This window comes from Aricia agestis, chromosome 1, assembly GCF_905147365.1.
Source record: "Aricia agestis chromosome 1, ilAriAges1.1, whole genome shotgun sequence".
NCBI lineage: Eukaryota > Metazoa > Arthropoda > Insecta > Lepidoptera > Lycaenidae > Aricia > Aricia agestis.
In genome coordinates this window covers 28,150,243-28,166,856 of record NC_056406.1, presented here as the reverse complement: position 1 = coordinate 28,166,856, position 16,614 = coordinate 28,150,243, and the positions used below count along the sequence as shown (strand labels likewise).

At 61.3% G+C, this 16,614-nt stretch overlaps 1 protein-coding gene and 1 pseudogene across 1 annotated transcript; both read right to left on the bottom strand.

Annotated features, from left to right (window-relative positions):
* Window positions 1-201: 201 nt before the first annotated feature.
* Window positions 202-4,810, bottom strand: LOC121725220. Its single transcript, XM_042112109.1, has 6 exons — window positions 4,724-4,810; window positions 2,685-3,665; window positions 2,235-2,528; window positions 1,111-2,067; window positions 661-954; window positions 202-423 (listed from the first exon to the last, which is right to left on the bottom strand). Exons 1-6 carry the CDS (start codon window positions 4,808-4,810, stop codon window positions 202-204), a joined length of 2,835 nt encoding a protein of 944 aa, XP_041968043.1.
* Window positions 4,811-4,877: 67 nt separating this feature from the next.
* LOC121740533 lies at window positions 4,878-10,273 on the bottom strand (annotated as a pseudogene).
* Window positions 10,274-16,614: the final 6,341 nt, after the last annotated feature.

Sequence of the window (16,614 nt, the reverse complement as noted above, 5' to 3'; positions counted from 1 at the left end):
CCTTCGTCATGCGCCTTGTGCGGGAGGGACGGGAAACCGCGGAGCGACTACAACTCCGCCCCTCCCAGCGCGCAGCCGCAACCGGCACCTTCTTCAAGCGGCTTGAGCCGCGTTCCTCACCGAGAGCCCCCCGGGCTATAGGGGGGCTGTCTTCTCGGGACCCATACAGTGGGCGGGATCCCCCGATCACCGCCCACGGGTCTAGGCGTCCGTCTCCATTCGGGCGGGAGCGAGCGGGGCCCGCGCGCCCCTTGGCCTCGACTTCTGTCGGGCTTTTTTGGTCGGCGCCTTGTCTTCTCCGGGGGCCGGCTTTTTGGCAGATGGACATCTGCCCAGCTCGTGCCCCCTTTCAACTCTGCCAGCGGCCTCGCACAGGGAGCAGTTCGGCTCCGCTGCCCCGCACTCCGCCGCCTTGTGCCCCGGCTTCCCGCACCGGAAACATGTCCCACTACGGTCCACCGGGCACTGGCACTTGGCAGCCACGTGGCCGGTGTCCTGGCAGCGGAAGCAGCGCGTTGGCCTCGCGGCCAGCAACGCCACCCTCGCCGACACCCAACCAATACGCAACCGCCCAGAGCTCGAGAGCTTCTTAGCGGCCGCGACTGGAAGGCGGACCCAACACGATCCGTCCCCCCGCGGCCCCTCTCTAATCGGCCCCACCCGGACATCGCCGGCCAGGCACTCTCCTTCAAGTGCGACCGCTTCCATGATTTCGGCGGCCGTCACAGAGTCGTCAAGGCCGGCGATGCGCATCTCCGCGCAAGCAGCTGGCCGCCCGACTTTCACTTCCTGAGGCAGGACGGTCCTCAGCCTCGCGGCAAAGGCGTCCGCCTTCTTCTCTGCGCCCTCGCCGGCGATAGTGAGGAGGCGCCCTCCAGTTCGGGCCCGGCGGAAGCGGACTTGCGGAATATCGAACTCCGCGATGTTCACCGCCCGCCGGGCCGTCTCAAGCGCCTTGGCGTACGTCATACCCGCCTTCACGGCCGACTCTTCTATTGTGAGAGCGACGGCCGCAGTGGCGGGGACGCGAAGCCTTGGCTTTATCTTCTTCTTCGGGGCGGCTGTAGTTGGTGTAGCCGCCCCATTCTTCTTCTTGGCCCTGGGACCCACCGTGGTCCACGGGGCCTCAGTACGAGGGGAGCTGGTATTCGCTCCCCCTTGTGTCGCCTCCTGAGCAGCCATTGACGGCCGCTTTTTCTTCTTTCGGCCCTTTTTGGCCTTGGGCGCCTCGGGCGCGGCAGGGGCCTCTTGTGGGGCCTCTGTGGCGACGGGCTGCCGCGTCTTCTTTTGGGCCGGTTTCCCCTTGGCTTTTGGCTTCGGGGTCCCCGGCGTCTGCTCCGGTATTGCCTCTACACTTTCGACGGTGGCCGGGGTAACACTCCGGGCTCTGTCCGCCGCGAGCGGAGGTCGCAGTCGAGGCTCTGGGAGGAGCCGACTCTCCAGTCCGGCCAGCCGAGCGTTCAGCATATTGCTGAAGGTCTCTACGTTAGAACGAGAGACCTCAGACAACAGCTGGCGCATGTCCTGCTCGGCCGGCTTTGACACTTTTTGACGCAGCGCCTCTAACTCCTTGCGCATAGACTCCACTTCTTGTTGGAGCCGCGCATTCTGAGCTTCGAGGGCTCGTATCTCTTCCGTCGCTCCGCGGTTCTTCATAGCGGCGACGGTAGTGCGTATGTCACTGACCGCCTCCTTCAGAAGACGTTGGAATGTCCCCTTCAGGTTGTTCGACTTCGCTGCGACCATGGAGATCGTTCCCAGCGAAGTCTCAACACATTGGGCCAGAGCGTGGATGGTCTGCTCTGGCCTGTCTTCTTCCATGGGGGCGGGGCTCGCGAGGAGCGAAGAGCGCGTCTCTCGCGCCGCCCTGGCCGCCTCGGCAACCTCTTCCTCCGCCTGGAGTCGAAGGGCCTCCTCCTTCTCTCTATTCAGGTCGGCCTGCGCCTTCGCCAGACCGACATATTGTCCAGTCGTTGGCGGGCGGCCGCGTCCTCTCTTGGCTTTTGGCACGGCCCCTTTGCTGAGGGGCGGTGTCACGTCGTCGTCAGAGCGCCTCTTACGGCGCGTCTTCTCCGAGAGTGCGGGCAAGCCCTCGGAGTCCAGCGATACGCCACCCTCGCCGACACCCAACCAATACGCAACCGCCCAGAGCTCGAGAGCTTCTTAGCGGCCGCGACTGGAAGGCGGACCCAACACGATCCGTCCCCCCGCGGCCCCTCTCTAATCGGCCCCACCCGGACATCGCCGGCCAGGCACTCTCCTTCAAGTGCGACCGCTTCCATGATTTCGGCGGCCGTCACAGAGTCGTCAAGGCCGGCGATGCGCATCTCCGCGCAAGCAGCTGGCCGCCCGACTTTCACTTCCTGAGGCAGGACGGTCCTCAGCCTCGCGGCAAAGGCGTCCGCCTTCTTCTCTGCGCCCTCGCCGGCGATAGTGAGGAGGCGCCCTCCAGTTCGGGCCCGGCGGAAGCGGACTTGCGGAATATCGAACTCCGCGATGTTCACCGCCCGCCGGGCCGTCTCAAGCGCCTTGGCGTACGTCATACCCGCCTTCACGGCCGACTCTTCTATTGTGAGAGCGACGGCCGCAGTGGCGGGGACGCGAAGCCTTGGCTTTATCTTCTTCTTCGGGGCGGCTGTAGTTGGTGTAGCCGCCCCATTCTTCTTCTTGGCCCTGGGACCCACCGTGGTCCACGGGGCCTCAGTACGAGGGGAGCTGGTATTCGCTCCCCCTTGTGTCGCCTCCTGAGCAGCCATTGACGGCCGCTTTTTCTTCTTTCGGCCCTTTTTGGCCTTGGGCGCCTCGGGCGCGGCAGGGGCCTCTTGTGGGGCCTCTGTGGCGACGGGCTGCCGCGTCTTCTTTTGGGCCGGTTTCCCCTTGGCTTTTGGCTTCGGGGTCCCCGGCGTCTGCTCCGGTATTGCCTCTACACTTTCGACGGTGGCCGGGGTAACACTCCGGGCTCTGTCCGCCGCGAGCGGAGGTCGCAGTCGAGGCTCTGGGAGGAGCCGACTCTCCAGTCCGGCCAGCCGAGCGTTCAGCATATTGCTGAAGGTCTCTACGTTAGAACGAGAGACCTCAGACAACAGCTGGCGCATGTCCTGCTCGGCCGGCTTTGACACTTTTTGACGCAGCGCCTCTAACTCCTTGCGCATAGACTCCACTTCTTGTTGGAGCCGCGCATTCTGAGCTTCGAGGGCTCGTATCTCTTCCGTCGCTCCGCGGTTCTTCATAGCGGCGACGGTAGTGCGTATGTCACTGACCGCCTCCTTCAGAAGACGTTGGAATGTCCCCTTCAGGTTGTTCGACTTCGCTGCGACCATGGAGATCGTTCCCAGCGAAGTCTCAACACATTGGGCCAGAGCGTGGATGGTCTGCTCTGGCCTGTCTTCTTCCATGGGGGCGGGGCTCGCGAGGAGCGAAGAGCGCGTCTCTCGCGCCGCCCTGGCCGCCTCGGCAACCTCTTCCTCCGCCTGAAGTCGAAGGGCCTCCTCCTTCTCTCTATTCAGGTCGGCCTGCGCCTTCGCCAGACCGACATATTGTCCAGTCGTTGGCGGGCGGCCGCGTCCTCTCTTGGCTTTTGGCACGGCCCCTTTGCTGAGGGGCGGTGTCACGTCGTCGTCAGAGCGCCTCTTACGGCGCGTCTTCTCCGAGAGTGCGGGCAAGCCCTCGGAGTCCAGCGATATGCCAGACATCTCACTGGAGTCCGAGAGCCAGTCCTCGCTGTCACATCCGGGATAGTCTCGTCCATGTTGGGAGACTCGACCACGAGGGGAGTCTCTACCAATGTCGTCTTTTCCGGTGCTTGGAGGCGGCATTTTCACGTCGCGTGTCAAGAGGACACGCGGCAGATCCTTGTCGCCTCTCAGCTTCTTCTTCTGCATCAACTTCAGCATCCGCTCAACGCCGTTGGGCTGCGGCTGACTGAAGTCGATGTCCTCGTCCGTTAGAAGCTCCGCCGCCGGCGCGGTAATGGGCGCCGGCTTCGGGCTGTCGCGCTTCTTCGCGCTGTCACTTCCTCCTCCTCCTAACGCCGCCAAAACGGCCCTCTGTCTCGCCGCCTCAGCGGCCTCCTCTTCCTTCTTCACCGCCTTAGCGGCCCCCTCGTCCTTCCTCGTAATAAGTGGCCCCTCCGTATACGAGGGCCGGCCACCGTCCGAAGACGGCGCATGGGATTCTCCGGCTCCCGAGGAGCCGGGACCCACCCGGAGAATACTTTGCTTACTACGGTCTCCCACCATACTAAACTCCGACACCCCGGGTCGCGGGCCCGCTCATCACACTGCGGGCGCAGCCAAACATACAAGACAGACACGCACACAAACACACGCCATACCGGCGTTCAGCCACCCCTCCCGTGTCACCGTGAAAACGCTCACGATGGCACGGGGGAGGTGCCCAGGGACACGACGTGGACGGACCGGTATCGCCCCCATCGCCCCCAACCTTTTTTTTTTTTTTTTTTTTTTTTTTTTTTTTTTTTTTTTTTTTTTGACGCAGTGAAATGCAGTGACGCATTCGACGCAGGGGATGGGGGCTCCCCTGCGGATATGTGGGGCTCGCCGCGGCGAAGATGGTAGTGCCGCGGCCCTACCCACTAAAACACTGCGATGTTCCCTCGACACGCTGGACCGAGTCGACCGGTGACTGCTACATGGCTTCCGGGACTCGGTCGGCGACACCTGTTGTACGGCACAGGCCCTTACATTGGGGGGGTTTTATTGACCCTCGGGCCGAACAGAGGCCCCACATGGGGGGCTTGCATAGGCCGTTCTTCTTCGTATGTCGCGATGCGCGGGAACATGTTGCGCATCGCGACCCACTCGGGGACTCGATGTAATGGGCGGCGGCATCCCCATACCACCGCCCGAGTCCCCTGGTTAAGGCGGGATGTCGTGGCCATTGCGAGCGGCACGTCTCCGCCTCGGCCTTCTTCCTGAGAGTTCAAGCGCCGCCTGCTCTCTCGCGCGCTCGGCCTCCTCCTTCGTCGAGATTACGCTGTGCGCGTACGTCTCAACGGCTGTCCATCCATCTTCGCTCCTGACCATTGCCCTTATGAGCGCTGGGAGCGTTACGTCTTCATCGATGACGGATGATAACTCCGCTCGTTGCTCTATCCAAGCGGGACAGGCCGTGATTGTGTGCTCGGCCGTGTCCGGGTCCGCGCCGCAGTGGTGACATTCTGCGGTCGGTTCGCTTCCTGCGATCTCACACAGATACCGACCGAAGCATCCATGCCCGGTCAGTATCTGTGTTAGGCGGAAACTCAGCGCCCCGTACTTCCGTCCAGTCCACTCCCTGAATAGGGGCCGGATCGCCTCAATGAGGTTGACGCTTACAGTAGGCTCCTCGAGCCGTTGCGCCCACAACTCCATTGCCCTCTCGTTGGCTGAGCTCCTCCACCGACGTACGGCGTCCGTTAAAGGGTTGCTGCCCTCCGCGCGGACCGCTGCGCAACGCCAATATACGTCGGCGAGGGCTTGAGCATCGAGGTCCCAGGGTAGGCTTCCCGCGAGCAGGCATGCCGCATCCTTTGATATGGTGCGGTAGCCACGCACTGCCCGGGTCGCCATCACCCGCTGTATTCGTCCGAGTATGAGCCGGTTCTGGGGTGAAAGATGGTTAGCCCAGACCGGCGAGCCGTACATGATCATGGACCGGATGACGCCCATATACAGACGCCGACAGCCGATGCTCGGCCCCCCGAGATTCGGGAGAAGCGACGCGAGGGCTCCAGCTGCTCTGGAGACCTTTTCGGACAGCCGGCGAAAGTGTTCTGCAAAGGACCATCTTCCGTCCAAGACTATTCCCAGGTATGTCATAGCTGGAGTGACATTGATGCTGGTTCCGCCTACTACCACGGCCATGTCCGGCGGCGGTGGGTTCCTCGGCCCGTGGAAGAATAGGGCCTCGGATTTCTCCAAAGCGACGTTTAGGCCCAGCGCGCGTATCCGGCGAACCACTTGAGCGACGGAAGCGGTCGCCAGGATGACTGCTTCGCGGTAGGTCCTGGCACAACAGACGACTTCTGTGTCGTCGGCGTAGCAGATGACCTCTGCACCGCGAAGCATTGCGCCGCGGAGCACTGAGTCAAAACCGATGTTCCACAGTGTCGGCCCTACCGCCGAACCTTGTGGAACGCCACAGTCCACTTCTTCTATGTCCCATCCGTTCTGTGTAGGGAACTGCACGGAGCGTTCCGAGAGATAGCTGCCCATGGTACGCCGCATGTATCTCGGAACGCCGTGGTGTCTTAATCCGGCTTTAATGGTTTCCCAGGGCAGGGAGTTGAAGGCGTTAGATATGTCTAGCGACACAGCCAACACTACCCCGCCCCGGTTCACCTCTTCCTCTGCAATGTCTCGGAGGCGCGCAACCGCACCGATCGTTGAGCGGCCTGAGCGAAATCCGAATTGATTCGGGCTCAGGTCTGGGCCGACGCTCTCGAGGTGTTTGACGAGTCGCGCCACAATCACCCGCTCGAGAATCTTGGCAATCTCGTCTAGTAAAACGATCGGACGGTACGCGGATGGACTATCCTCCGGACGCCCGGCCTTACGAAGAAGAACCAGTTTCCCGGTCTTCCATCGCCGCGGTACTCTTCCCTGGACTAAGCAGTTAGTCAAAATGGTGAGTACCTGCGGCTCCAACTCTTTCATGGACAGGAGCAGGACACGTCCCGGGACTCCGTCAAGTCCGGGCGCTGTGTTCTTTAGTCCCATTTTGTGGACCGCCGCCGCCAGTTCCGCAGATGTTACAGGCGGGATGTCTTCCTCAACTTCCCATGTCTCATCCGGTTGAGCCGCCACCGCTGGATTCCGCTCGACCCCAGATGGAAATAGGGTCGAGACGACTCTGTTGAGCAGTTCCGGTTCGAGACTTTGGGTGATTGGCGGGGCAGCCGGACGGAGCCTCTGCCGTACCCACTTATAGGGTTTACCCCAAGGGTCCTCGTCGAGGGCCCGTATCCACTCCTGCCATGATGCGGCCTTTGCCTCCGTGATGCCCTTACGGAGGGCTTGGCGTGCTGCACGGTAGGCATCGTATATGGCCTCCTCTTCTTCGGGAACCCTATTTCGCCTTCTGCGATAATGTGTGTAGCGGCGGCGTGCCGCTATGCTCTCCCGCCTCAGCTGGTCGATCTCTGGGCACCACCAATAAGTCTGGCGTCGCGGTTTGCGTGGCCCGACGCGTGGCATAGAGGCGTCGCAGATGTTACGCAACGCCTCATTCAACCACTCCGCACATTCTTCGACGTCGTCAGAGGGGAGTCGAGCCCACGACGTAACTATCGCGGCCTCCTCCAATAGCTCCCTGTTGAGCTTCCCCAGAGACCATCTCGGGCCGCCGCCGGATGACATTGCGCGGCCTAGCTCCGATATTCGAGCGGACACATCGAAGCGGATGTACCGATGGTCCGAGATGGTTTCCTCTTCAGCCTCAACCCTCCAGTTGGCGATTCGACCGGCAAAGTTCGGACTCGCCAGCGTTACATCCACAATGGACTCGCCCTGCTGTCTAATGCAGGTGCTAACTGCCCCTCGATTGACCACTATTAGTCCCGTGGACCCCAGCCAATCTTCCATCACTCGGCCTCTTGCATTCGTCGCCGAGGAACCCCAGAGCGAAGACTTCGCGTTGAAGTCTCCGGCGACGACTACAGGACCGGATGCTCCGCCTACGATGGGAGTCAGCCGTCCCAGAAATGCCTCAAACTCGGCGAGAGGCCTGTTGGGGGAGAAGTAGACCCCCACCGCAGTGAGGGCCCCCATGCTGGCGACGACAAACCCCTGGCCCTTGGTTGTCTTCCTTGATGTTGGAGGCACAATTCCGGGGCCAAACACTAGAGCGACCGATGAGTCCGCGCTTCCCATCCAGTCATTTCTGGGGAGCATGCGGTACGGCTCCGACACGAACGCTAGGTCAATTGACCACTGCGCCATATTTTGAATCATAAGATCCTGAGCATGGGCGCAGTGATTCAAATTGCCCTGCAGAAATCGGTGTGTAGCCGTTATTGCTGCTCCATCTGGGCCACTCCGGGTTCAGTAGCCACCGTAGGTGTTGTGGTGGACTTCTGAGGTGCCTTGCTCTTTTTAGCGCGTTTCCTCTTCTTATTGGTCGCTTCTTTGCCGCAGACTTTGCTGCCAACGCTGTGGTCCGCCGGCTTTCCACTCGCCGCGCAAAGCGCACAATGTTGTGCATTTTCGCACTGTGCAGCTGCGTGGCCCGGCTGGCCGCAGCGGAAGCAGAGCCCGCTTCGGTCGACTTCATTCGGGCACGTCGCTCGGGTGTGCCCGGTCGCATGGCATTTGTAGCACCGCATAGGGCGCGAGGTCAGCAGCACTACGCGCACCACGGTCCACCCTACGTACACCCTTTTATTGGGCGCCGTGACCTTCTTCGCGGCTTCGACCGGGCACTTCACCCACGCCATTCCGCGTCCTCTTCGGTCCCGCTTTATCTCGCCGACCTTTACGTCGGCAACAGCACACTCACCTGGCAGAGCTATAGCTTGTGCTATCTCTGTTGCGTTGGCGGAGTCGTCGAGTCCATGAACTCGCAGCTCGACGCATTTTTGAGGTCGGGAGATGCGAACCTCTTCGCCTTCCATCACCTCTCTTAACTTCTCCGCCAGCTTGTCCGCCCTCTCTTTGCAGTCCGCGCCCGAGACCTCGTACAGACGAGCCCCGGTCACGGCCTGTTTGAACCTCATCAGAGGAATGTCCAACGCAGCAAAGTCCAGCCGCTGTTTAGCCTTCTCGAGGACGTCCTTGTAGGAGACGCCTCGCTTTTCGGCTTCAGGCTGCAGTGTTAGCACCACTGCTGCCGATTTGGGGACGCGGAGTTTGTCCCCCTTCTTTTCCTTCTTCTTTTTAGACACCTTTTCCTTTCTATCCTTCCCTTCCTTTGGTGCCTTTCCCTTCTTTCTAACCACCTCTGTCCACTCCTGTTGTGGTGCTGTCGATGTTGAGGGGGCGTCGCGTCTCGCGGCTGCCGCTTCTGCAGCGGCAGCAGACTTCTTAGTCTTTTTCTTCTTTTTCAGGGCCGGGCCCGGGTTGAGTGGAGGCGACAGGGTCGACACCGATGGCTCCGACACCGCTGCCGTCTTCGGGGTCTTCGACGCAGACGCTGATGGTGCGTCTTGGACCTGCTCTTGCCTCTTGTCCGCGGCAAGGGGCGGCCGGATTCGCGGCTGTGGTAACAGTCGCGCCTCTAGGCCCTCGAGCCGCGCGTCCATGCGGGCGCTCGATACGGCTATCGCTTCCCGCACTGCCTTTGCCAGCATTTCTTCCAGCGCCGGCGCTGGAGGGGCGGGCGGAGGCCGCACATTTGTCAACTCACGTTTGAGCGTCGTGAGTTCTGCCCGAAGTTCTGCGAGGTCCCTGGAGAGGCGTTTGTTTGCCGCTTCCAGCGCCCTCGTCTCCTCTGTTTTGGAGTGCCGCAGCAGCTCCGCAGTCGCCTCTTGAATCGCCCTCATCGCATCCTTGAGGTGCTTGACGAAGGGGCCACTGAGGTTCTTGGACTTCGAGGCCACCATGCTGATCACCTCTAGGCTCTTGGTGATGGTTGAACCTAATTTGGCCGAAGTCACCTCCTCCTCTTCTCCGTCTGTCATTGTCACGTCCGAATATCTGGAGGCTTCCGACAGCCGGTGGGACCGTTGCTGTGGAAGCTCCTTTGCCATGTCCGAGACAAGCCGCTCTGCTTCTGCCTGTTGAGCCCTGCGCTCTTCCAGACGTTCAGCGGCAGCCTTCTCCATCTTGGTTTGGTGTAAACCAACGTATTGGCCAGTAGTGGGCGGCCTGCCCCTACCGCGCTTAATGCACCGCGGGGCGGGTGCGCCCTTATTCTTATCCAGGTCGTCTTCGACGTCGCTTCCGCGCCTCTTGCGGAAGTGCCGTCTCATCTGTTCCCTCTCCTTTTCGGTCTGAGAGTTGGTCGTCTCATGACCGCTCTCGCCATCGTCTGAAGTTCCTTCTGAGCCGAAGAACTTGCTGCTCTTGATGGAAGCGGGCGTTGTCGCCCGTGAACCTCCTTCCGCATCCTCAAACCGCTCTAAATGTACGACCGGTATACGAGGGTCAAGCTTTAAGGTGTCATTAGCTTGCCTCGTTCCTACTACCGTCGCCTTCGCGACCTCCTTCTCTCCCTCCATTGCAGCGGTGGCGCCCCCCGTATACATGGGCCAGACCCCCTCCTCTGAGGGGGTGCGGGATTCTCCAACATGGTTGGTACCCGCCCGGGGAATATTTTTCTCGTTGCAACTTTCCATGGTTCGATCAATTGGGGGTGAGTCTGCCCCACATCCTAGGTGCGTAGTCACCGACTCGCCATGCACCCCGTCACCGGACGTCACCAGCTTAGGGTTCGGGGCCCAAGGGCCCATCCATCACACAATCACTCACTGAACTTCACACACAACCAAACAATAGTGTAGAGAAGAGTACAACATAAAGGAAAGATAGTGAAGAAAAGGTGGTGAAATACAGCATAAATAAAACAAATCAGAAACAAGAGAAGAGTATGCTACCACAAAGAAGAGAAAGATAGTGAAAGACCGGCGTTCAGCCATCCTGAGTGCCTCACCCCGTGTAAAGGGCGGGGCGGCGCACCCAGGCGCCCAGGGACACGAACGTGGACGGACCGGTATCGCCCCCATCGCCCCCAACCTAACCTAACCTAACCTAACCTAACCTAACCTAACCTAACCTAACCTAACCTAACCTAACCTTTTTTTTTTTTTTTTTTTTTTTTTTTTTTTTTTTTTTTTGAGGAGGGGAAATACGTTACGTATCCCCCACCCCTTCGGGGGAAGGGGCGGGGGTATGTGGGACTCCCTACACGAGGTTTACCCACTAAAACCCCCCCATGCCCTCCTTCTGACCGTCGTGGGGCGCGGGCACTTTTATAGACTTCCGCACCCCACACGTCCGTTCGCCGCATCCGGCACTACTCCACTGCGGCGGCTGGTGTTCTGCCGCCGCCTTTCTTCTCCGAGAGCTCCCCGGGCATCTAGGGAGCTTTCTTCTCGGGGCCCTTCGCGCGGACGGTGATCCCCCGATCAACCGCCCACGGGCCTATGGCTCCACCTCCATGGCGGGCCGGGGCTGACTAACCCCGGCACCGCCGGCTCCAGGCTCTTTTGGCCGAGCCTTATCGGAGGGAGCTCCTCGTCTCATCCGGCGCTTGGTGCTGGGGAGCCTCTTCGCAGTGACGCAGCCACTGCTACCCAGCACGTGGTCTTTCTCCTTGCCGAGTGCCTCACAGAAGAAGCAATTGGGCTGCTTCTCCCGGCACTCGGCTGCCTTGTGCTCCGGCTTCCCACAGCGGAAACAGTTCCGGCTGCGGTCCACCGGGCACTTGCATGTCGTCGCCAGGTGGCCGGTGTCAAGGCATCGGTAACACCGCTTAGGCCTCGCAGCCAGCAGTGTCACCTTCGCCGAGACCCAGCCCACTCGCAGCCGCCCCAAGCTGACCAGCTTTTTGGCTGCCGCGACGGGGACGCTCATCCAAAGCGAGCCATCGCCCCACCTTCCTTTCTTAATGGGGCCCGACCTGATGGAAATAGTCGGGCACCCGCCTTCTCTGGCGACCGCTTCGAGCACGTCGGCGGTCGTGGTCGTGTCGTCCAGCCCGGCTATGCGCATCTCTACACATTTCGCCGGGCGGCCAATCGTCACAACTTCGGGGTCCAGCGCCTCCCGCATTTTTGCGGCGAGGGCGTCCGCCTTTTCATTGGCGCCCTCACCAGGGATGGTGAGGACGCGTGCGCCAGTCTGGGCCAAGCGGAAGCGGAACCCGACCCTGTTGATGCCCAGTTCCTGCACTTCGCTCCCGACCGCGTCCTTCGCCTTTAATAGTACGTCCTTGTACGTGACCCCCTTCTCCGCAGCACTCGCCTTCAGTGTGACGGTGATTGCTGCGGTGTTGGGGGCACGGAGCTTGGCTTTCTTCTTCTTTTTGGGGGCGGCTTTAGCTGAAGTAGCCGCCCCTTTCTTCTTTTGTTTGGGCCTGCGCGGGTCCACAGTTGTCCACGGGGCCTCGGCAGGAGGGGCGTTGGTGTTCTGCCCCCCCTTTGCCGCCTCCTGAGCGGCCATTGATGGCCGCTTCTTCCTCTTTTTCTTTGGCTTTGCAGCCCTCTTCTCAGTAGTTGCGGCGGGTGGCTGTAAAGGAGCCGCCGCGCCGCCTGCTGAACCCTTGTCCGGCGCCATTGCCGTCGCCGTCTTCTTCGGCTTCGGCGTCTTCTTCTGTATCGCTGTTGGTGGGGCGTCGGGTGATGGCCCTGCGCTGTCCGCCACCAGCGGCGGTCTCCTTCGAGGCTCCGGCAGAAGTCTGTCCTCCAGGCCGGCAATCCTGGCATTAAGCATGTTGCCGAAGGTCTCAATGTTGGAACGTGAGACCTCCGACAACATCTTTTGCAGGTCGTCGGCTGCGGGCCCTGTGACGCGATGGCGGAGCTCCTCCAACTCCCGGCGCATCGCGTTTACTTGGCGCAGGAGGCGGTCGTTCTGCGCCTCCAGTGCCCGCATTTCCTCCGTTTGACCACGGCCCCTCATTTCGGTGACGGCCGCTTTGATCGATGCGACTGCCTCCTTGAGGGCGCGCTGGTACGTGCCCTTCAAGTTGGAGGACCTTGTGGCGACCATCGTCACCATTTCCAAGGCCCTCTCTACGCTACCCGCCAGGGCCGCGCTCGTCTGCTCCGTGTCTTCTGCAGTCGGGGCAGGGCTTGCGCGAAGGGAGGCTCGCGCCTCTCTCGCCTCTCGCTCCTCCCGTGCCCTCCGGGCTACCTCCTCGACTTTCGCCCTGAAGGCAGCCCGGCGTTCCTCCTCCTTCTCCTTGTTGAGCTCCGCCTGAGCTTTTCCAAAGCCGACGTATTGGCCGGTCGTTGGTGGCCGGCCACGTCCCTTCTTAGCCTTGGGCACCGCTCCTCTACCAAGGGGCGGCGCCTTGTCGTCTTCCGAGATTCGCCGTTTGCGGCGTGTCCTGTCCGGGTCTGTGGGCAAGCCCTCGGAGTCCATCGACACGTCAGATGTCATGTCGTCGGAGTCCAAGGGCCAGTCCTCACTGTCGTCTCCGGTATCGTCTCGTCCTTGGGGAGGCGGTAGGGAGAATTCACGCATCACGTCGCGCAGAACGACGCGAGGCGAGCGCGTCAACTCCCTACGTTCCTCTTCGTCATGTCCGGTAGGAGTAGGAGCGCGGGGCTGCGTCCCGAGAACATCCCGGTACTGCAGCGCAGGCGGCAGGTCGGGTAAGTCCCGGATTGGACAGCCCCGCTCCTTCTTTCTTTGAGCCAGTCTTTTCACCCGCTCTACGCCGTTAGGCTGGTAGACGGAGAAATCCACGTCTTCGTCCGTGATTGCGTCCGCCGCCGGCGCGGTTAGGTGCGCCGGTTTCGGACACTCGCGCGTTGTCGCGCCCTCTCCTTCTTTCGCCGTTTCAACGGCCCCCTTACCCTCACACGCAGTTGGTGCCGCCCCCGTATACGTGCGGCAGACTCCCGGCGAACCGGGAGTGCGGGATTCTCCAGTGGTACTGGTACCCGCCCGGGGAGTATTTTCCAATTTGCGTTTCTCCATATTGTGATCTTTAGAGGGAGATTCTGCCCTGGTGCCCTTGCGACGTAAGCCACCTGCTCGCCATGCATCCCAAGGCCGAGCACCACAAACCGGGGATTAGGGACCCACGGGTCCATCCATCTCACAAACACACCCAGATATATACGATACAAACATACAAGAGTGTAGAGAAGAGTTAACCAAAATGAGAAAGATAGAGTAGAGAAGGTGGTGAAAAGATAGACAAAATAAAATAAACAACAAACGAAGAGTATACTATAATAAGAGAGAAATACAGGAAAGACCGGTGTTCAGCCATCCTGGATACGTCACTTCGTGTAAAGGGCGGGGTGGCGTACCCAGGCGCCCAGGGACACGAACGTGGACGGACCGGTATCGCCCCCTAACCTAACCTAACCTAACCTAACCTTTTTTTTTTTTTTTTTTTTTTTTTTTGAGGAGGGGAAATACGTTACGTATCCCCCGCCGCGCACGGGGGTGGGCGACGAGGGTATGTCGGACTCCCTCCGGCTCGGTGCGCCGGAGGTTTACCGACTAAAACCCCCCCATGCCCTCCTTCCGGCCGTTGTGGGGCGCGGGCACTATACCGAACTTCCGCACCCCACACGTCCGTTTGCCGCATCCGGCACTACTCCACTGCGGCGGCTGGTGTTCTGCCGCCGCCTTTCTTCACCGAGAGCTCCCCGGGCATCTAGGGAGCTTTCTTCTCGGAGCCCTTCGTGCGGGCGGTGATCCCCCGATCAACCGCCCACGGGCCTATGGCTCCACCTCCATGGCGGGCTGGGGATGACTAACCCCAGCACCGCCGGCTCCAGGCTCTTTTGGCCGAGCCTTGTCGGAGGGAGCTCCGCGTCTTTTCCGGCGCTTGGTGCTGGGGAGCGGCTTCGCTGTGACGCAGCCGCTACTACCCAGCACGTGGTCCTTCTCCTTGCCGAGTGCCTCACAGAAGAAGCAGTTGGGATGCTTCTCCCGGCACTCGGCGGCCTTGTGCCCCGGTTTCCCACAGCGGAAACAATTCCGGCTGCGGTCCACCGGGCACTGGCATGTCGTCGCCAGGTGGCCGGTATCAAGGCATCGATAACACCGCTTAGGCCTCGCGGCCAGCAGTGTCACCTTCGCCGAGACCCAGCCCACTCGCAGCCGCCCCAAGCTGAGCAACTTTTTGGCTGCCGCGACGGGGACGCTCAGCCAAAGCGAGCCGTCGCCCCACCTTCCTTTCGTTATGGGGCCCGACCTAATTGAAGTTGTCGGGCATCCCCCTTCTCTGACGACCGCCTCGATGACGTCGGCGGTCGTTGCCGAGTCGTCCAGCCCGGCGATGCGCATCTCTACGCATTTCGCCGGGCGGCCGATCTTGACCACCTCCGGATCCAACACCTCCCGCATTTTTGCGGCCAGTACATCCGCCTTCTCTTGTGCGCCCTCGCCAGGGATGGTGAGAATGCGAGCGCCGGTCTGTGCCTGCCGGAAGCGAAACCCGACTCTGTTGATGCCGAGTTCCTGCACTGCCCCACCGACCGCGTCCTTCGCCTTCAGCAGCACGTCCTTGTACGTGACCCCCTTCTCCGCAGCACTCGCCTTCAGTGTGACGGTGATTGCCGCGGTGTTGGGGGCACGGAGCTTGGCCTTTTTCTTCTTCCTAGGGGCGGCTTTAGATGGAGTAGCCGCCCCTTTCTTCTTTTTAGGCCTGCGCGGACCGACGGTGGTCCACGGGGCCTCGGCGGGAGGGGCGTTGGTGTTCTGCCCCCCTTTTGCCGCCTCCTGAGCGGCCATTGATGGCCGCTTCTTCTTCCTCTTTTTCTTCGGCTTTGCAGCCCTCTCCTCAGTTGGTGCGGCGGGCGGCTGTAAAGGAGCCGCCGCGTCGTCTACCAGACTCTTGTCCGGTGCCTTTGCCGTCGCCGCCTTTTTCGGCTTCGGCGTCTTCTTTGCAGCCGCTGTTGGTTGGGCGCCGGCTGATGTACCAGTACCGTCAGCCGCCAGCGGCGGTCTCCTTCGGGGCTCCGGCAAGAGCCTGTCCTCCAATCCGGCAATTCTCGCGTTGAGCATGTTACCGAAGGTCTCGATGTTGGAACGCGAGACCTCCGATAACATCCGCTGCAAGTCATCGGGTGCGGGTCCAGTCACGCGACGACGCAGCTCCTCCAGCTCCCGACGCATCGCGTTGACTTGGCGCAGGAGGCGGTCGTTCTGCGCCTCTAGTGCCCGCATCTCCTCCGTCTGACCGCGACCTCTAATCTCATTGACGGCCGCCTTGATGGACGCGACCGCCTCCTTGAGGGCACGCTGGTACGTCCCTTTCAGATTTGAGGACCTTGTGGCGACCATCGTCACCATATCCAAGGCCCTCTCCACGCCTGCCGCCAGGGCCGCGCCTGTCTCTTCCGTGTCCTCGGCCGGGGCAGGGCTTGCGCGAAGGGCGGCTCGCGCCTCCCTCGCCTCTCGCTCCTCCCGTGCCCTCCGGGCTACCTCCTCGACTTTCGCCCTGAAGGCAGCCCGGCGTTCCTCCTCCTTCTCCTTGTTCAGCTCCGCCTGAGCTTTTCCAAAGCCGACGTATTGGCCGGTGGTTGGTGGTCGGCCACGTCCCTTCTTTGCTTTGGGCACCGCCCCTTTACTAATGGGCGGGCCCGTGTCGTCATCGGAATTGCGCCTTTTCAGGCGCGTCCTGTCCGGTGTTGTGGGCAGGCCCTCGGAGTCCATCGATATGTCTGAGGCAGTATCGTCGGAGTCCGCGGGCCAGTCCTCACTGTCACGTCCGGTGGAATGGTCTCGTCCTTGTGGAGGCGGTATCGAGAATTCGCGCATCACGTCGCGCAGGACGACGCGAGGTGAGCGCGTCAACTCTCTACCGACCTCTTCGTCATGTCCAGGTGTGTCGGGTTTCGACTCGTAAACGTCCCGCCACTGCAGCACAGGCGGCAGGTTGGGTACGTCTCGAATCGGACAACCCCGCTCCTTCTTCCTTTGCGCCAATCTCCTTACCCGCTCCGAGCCGTTAGGCTGGTAAACGGAGAAGTCAACGTCCTCGTCCGTG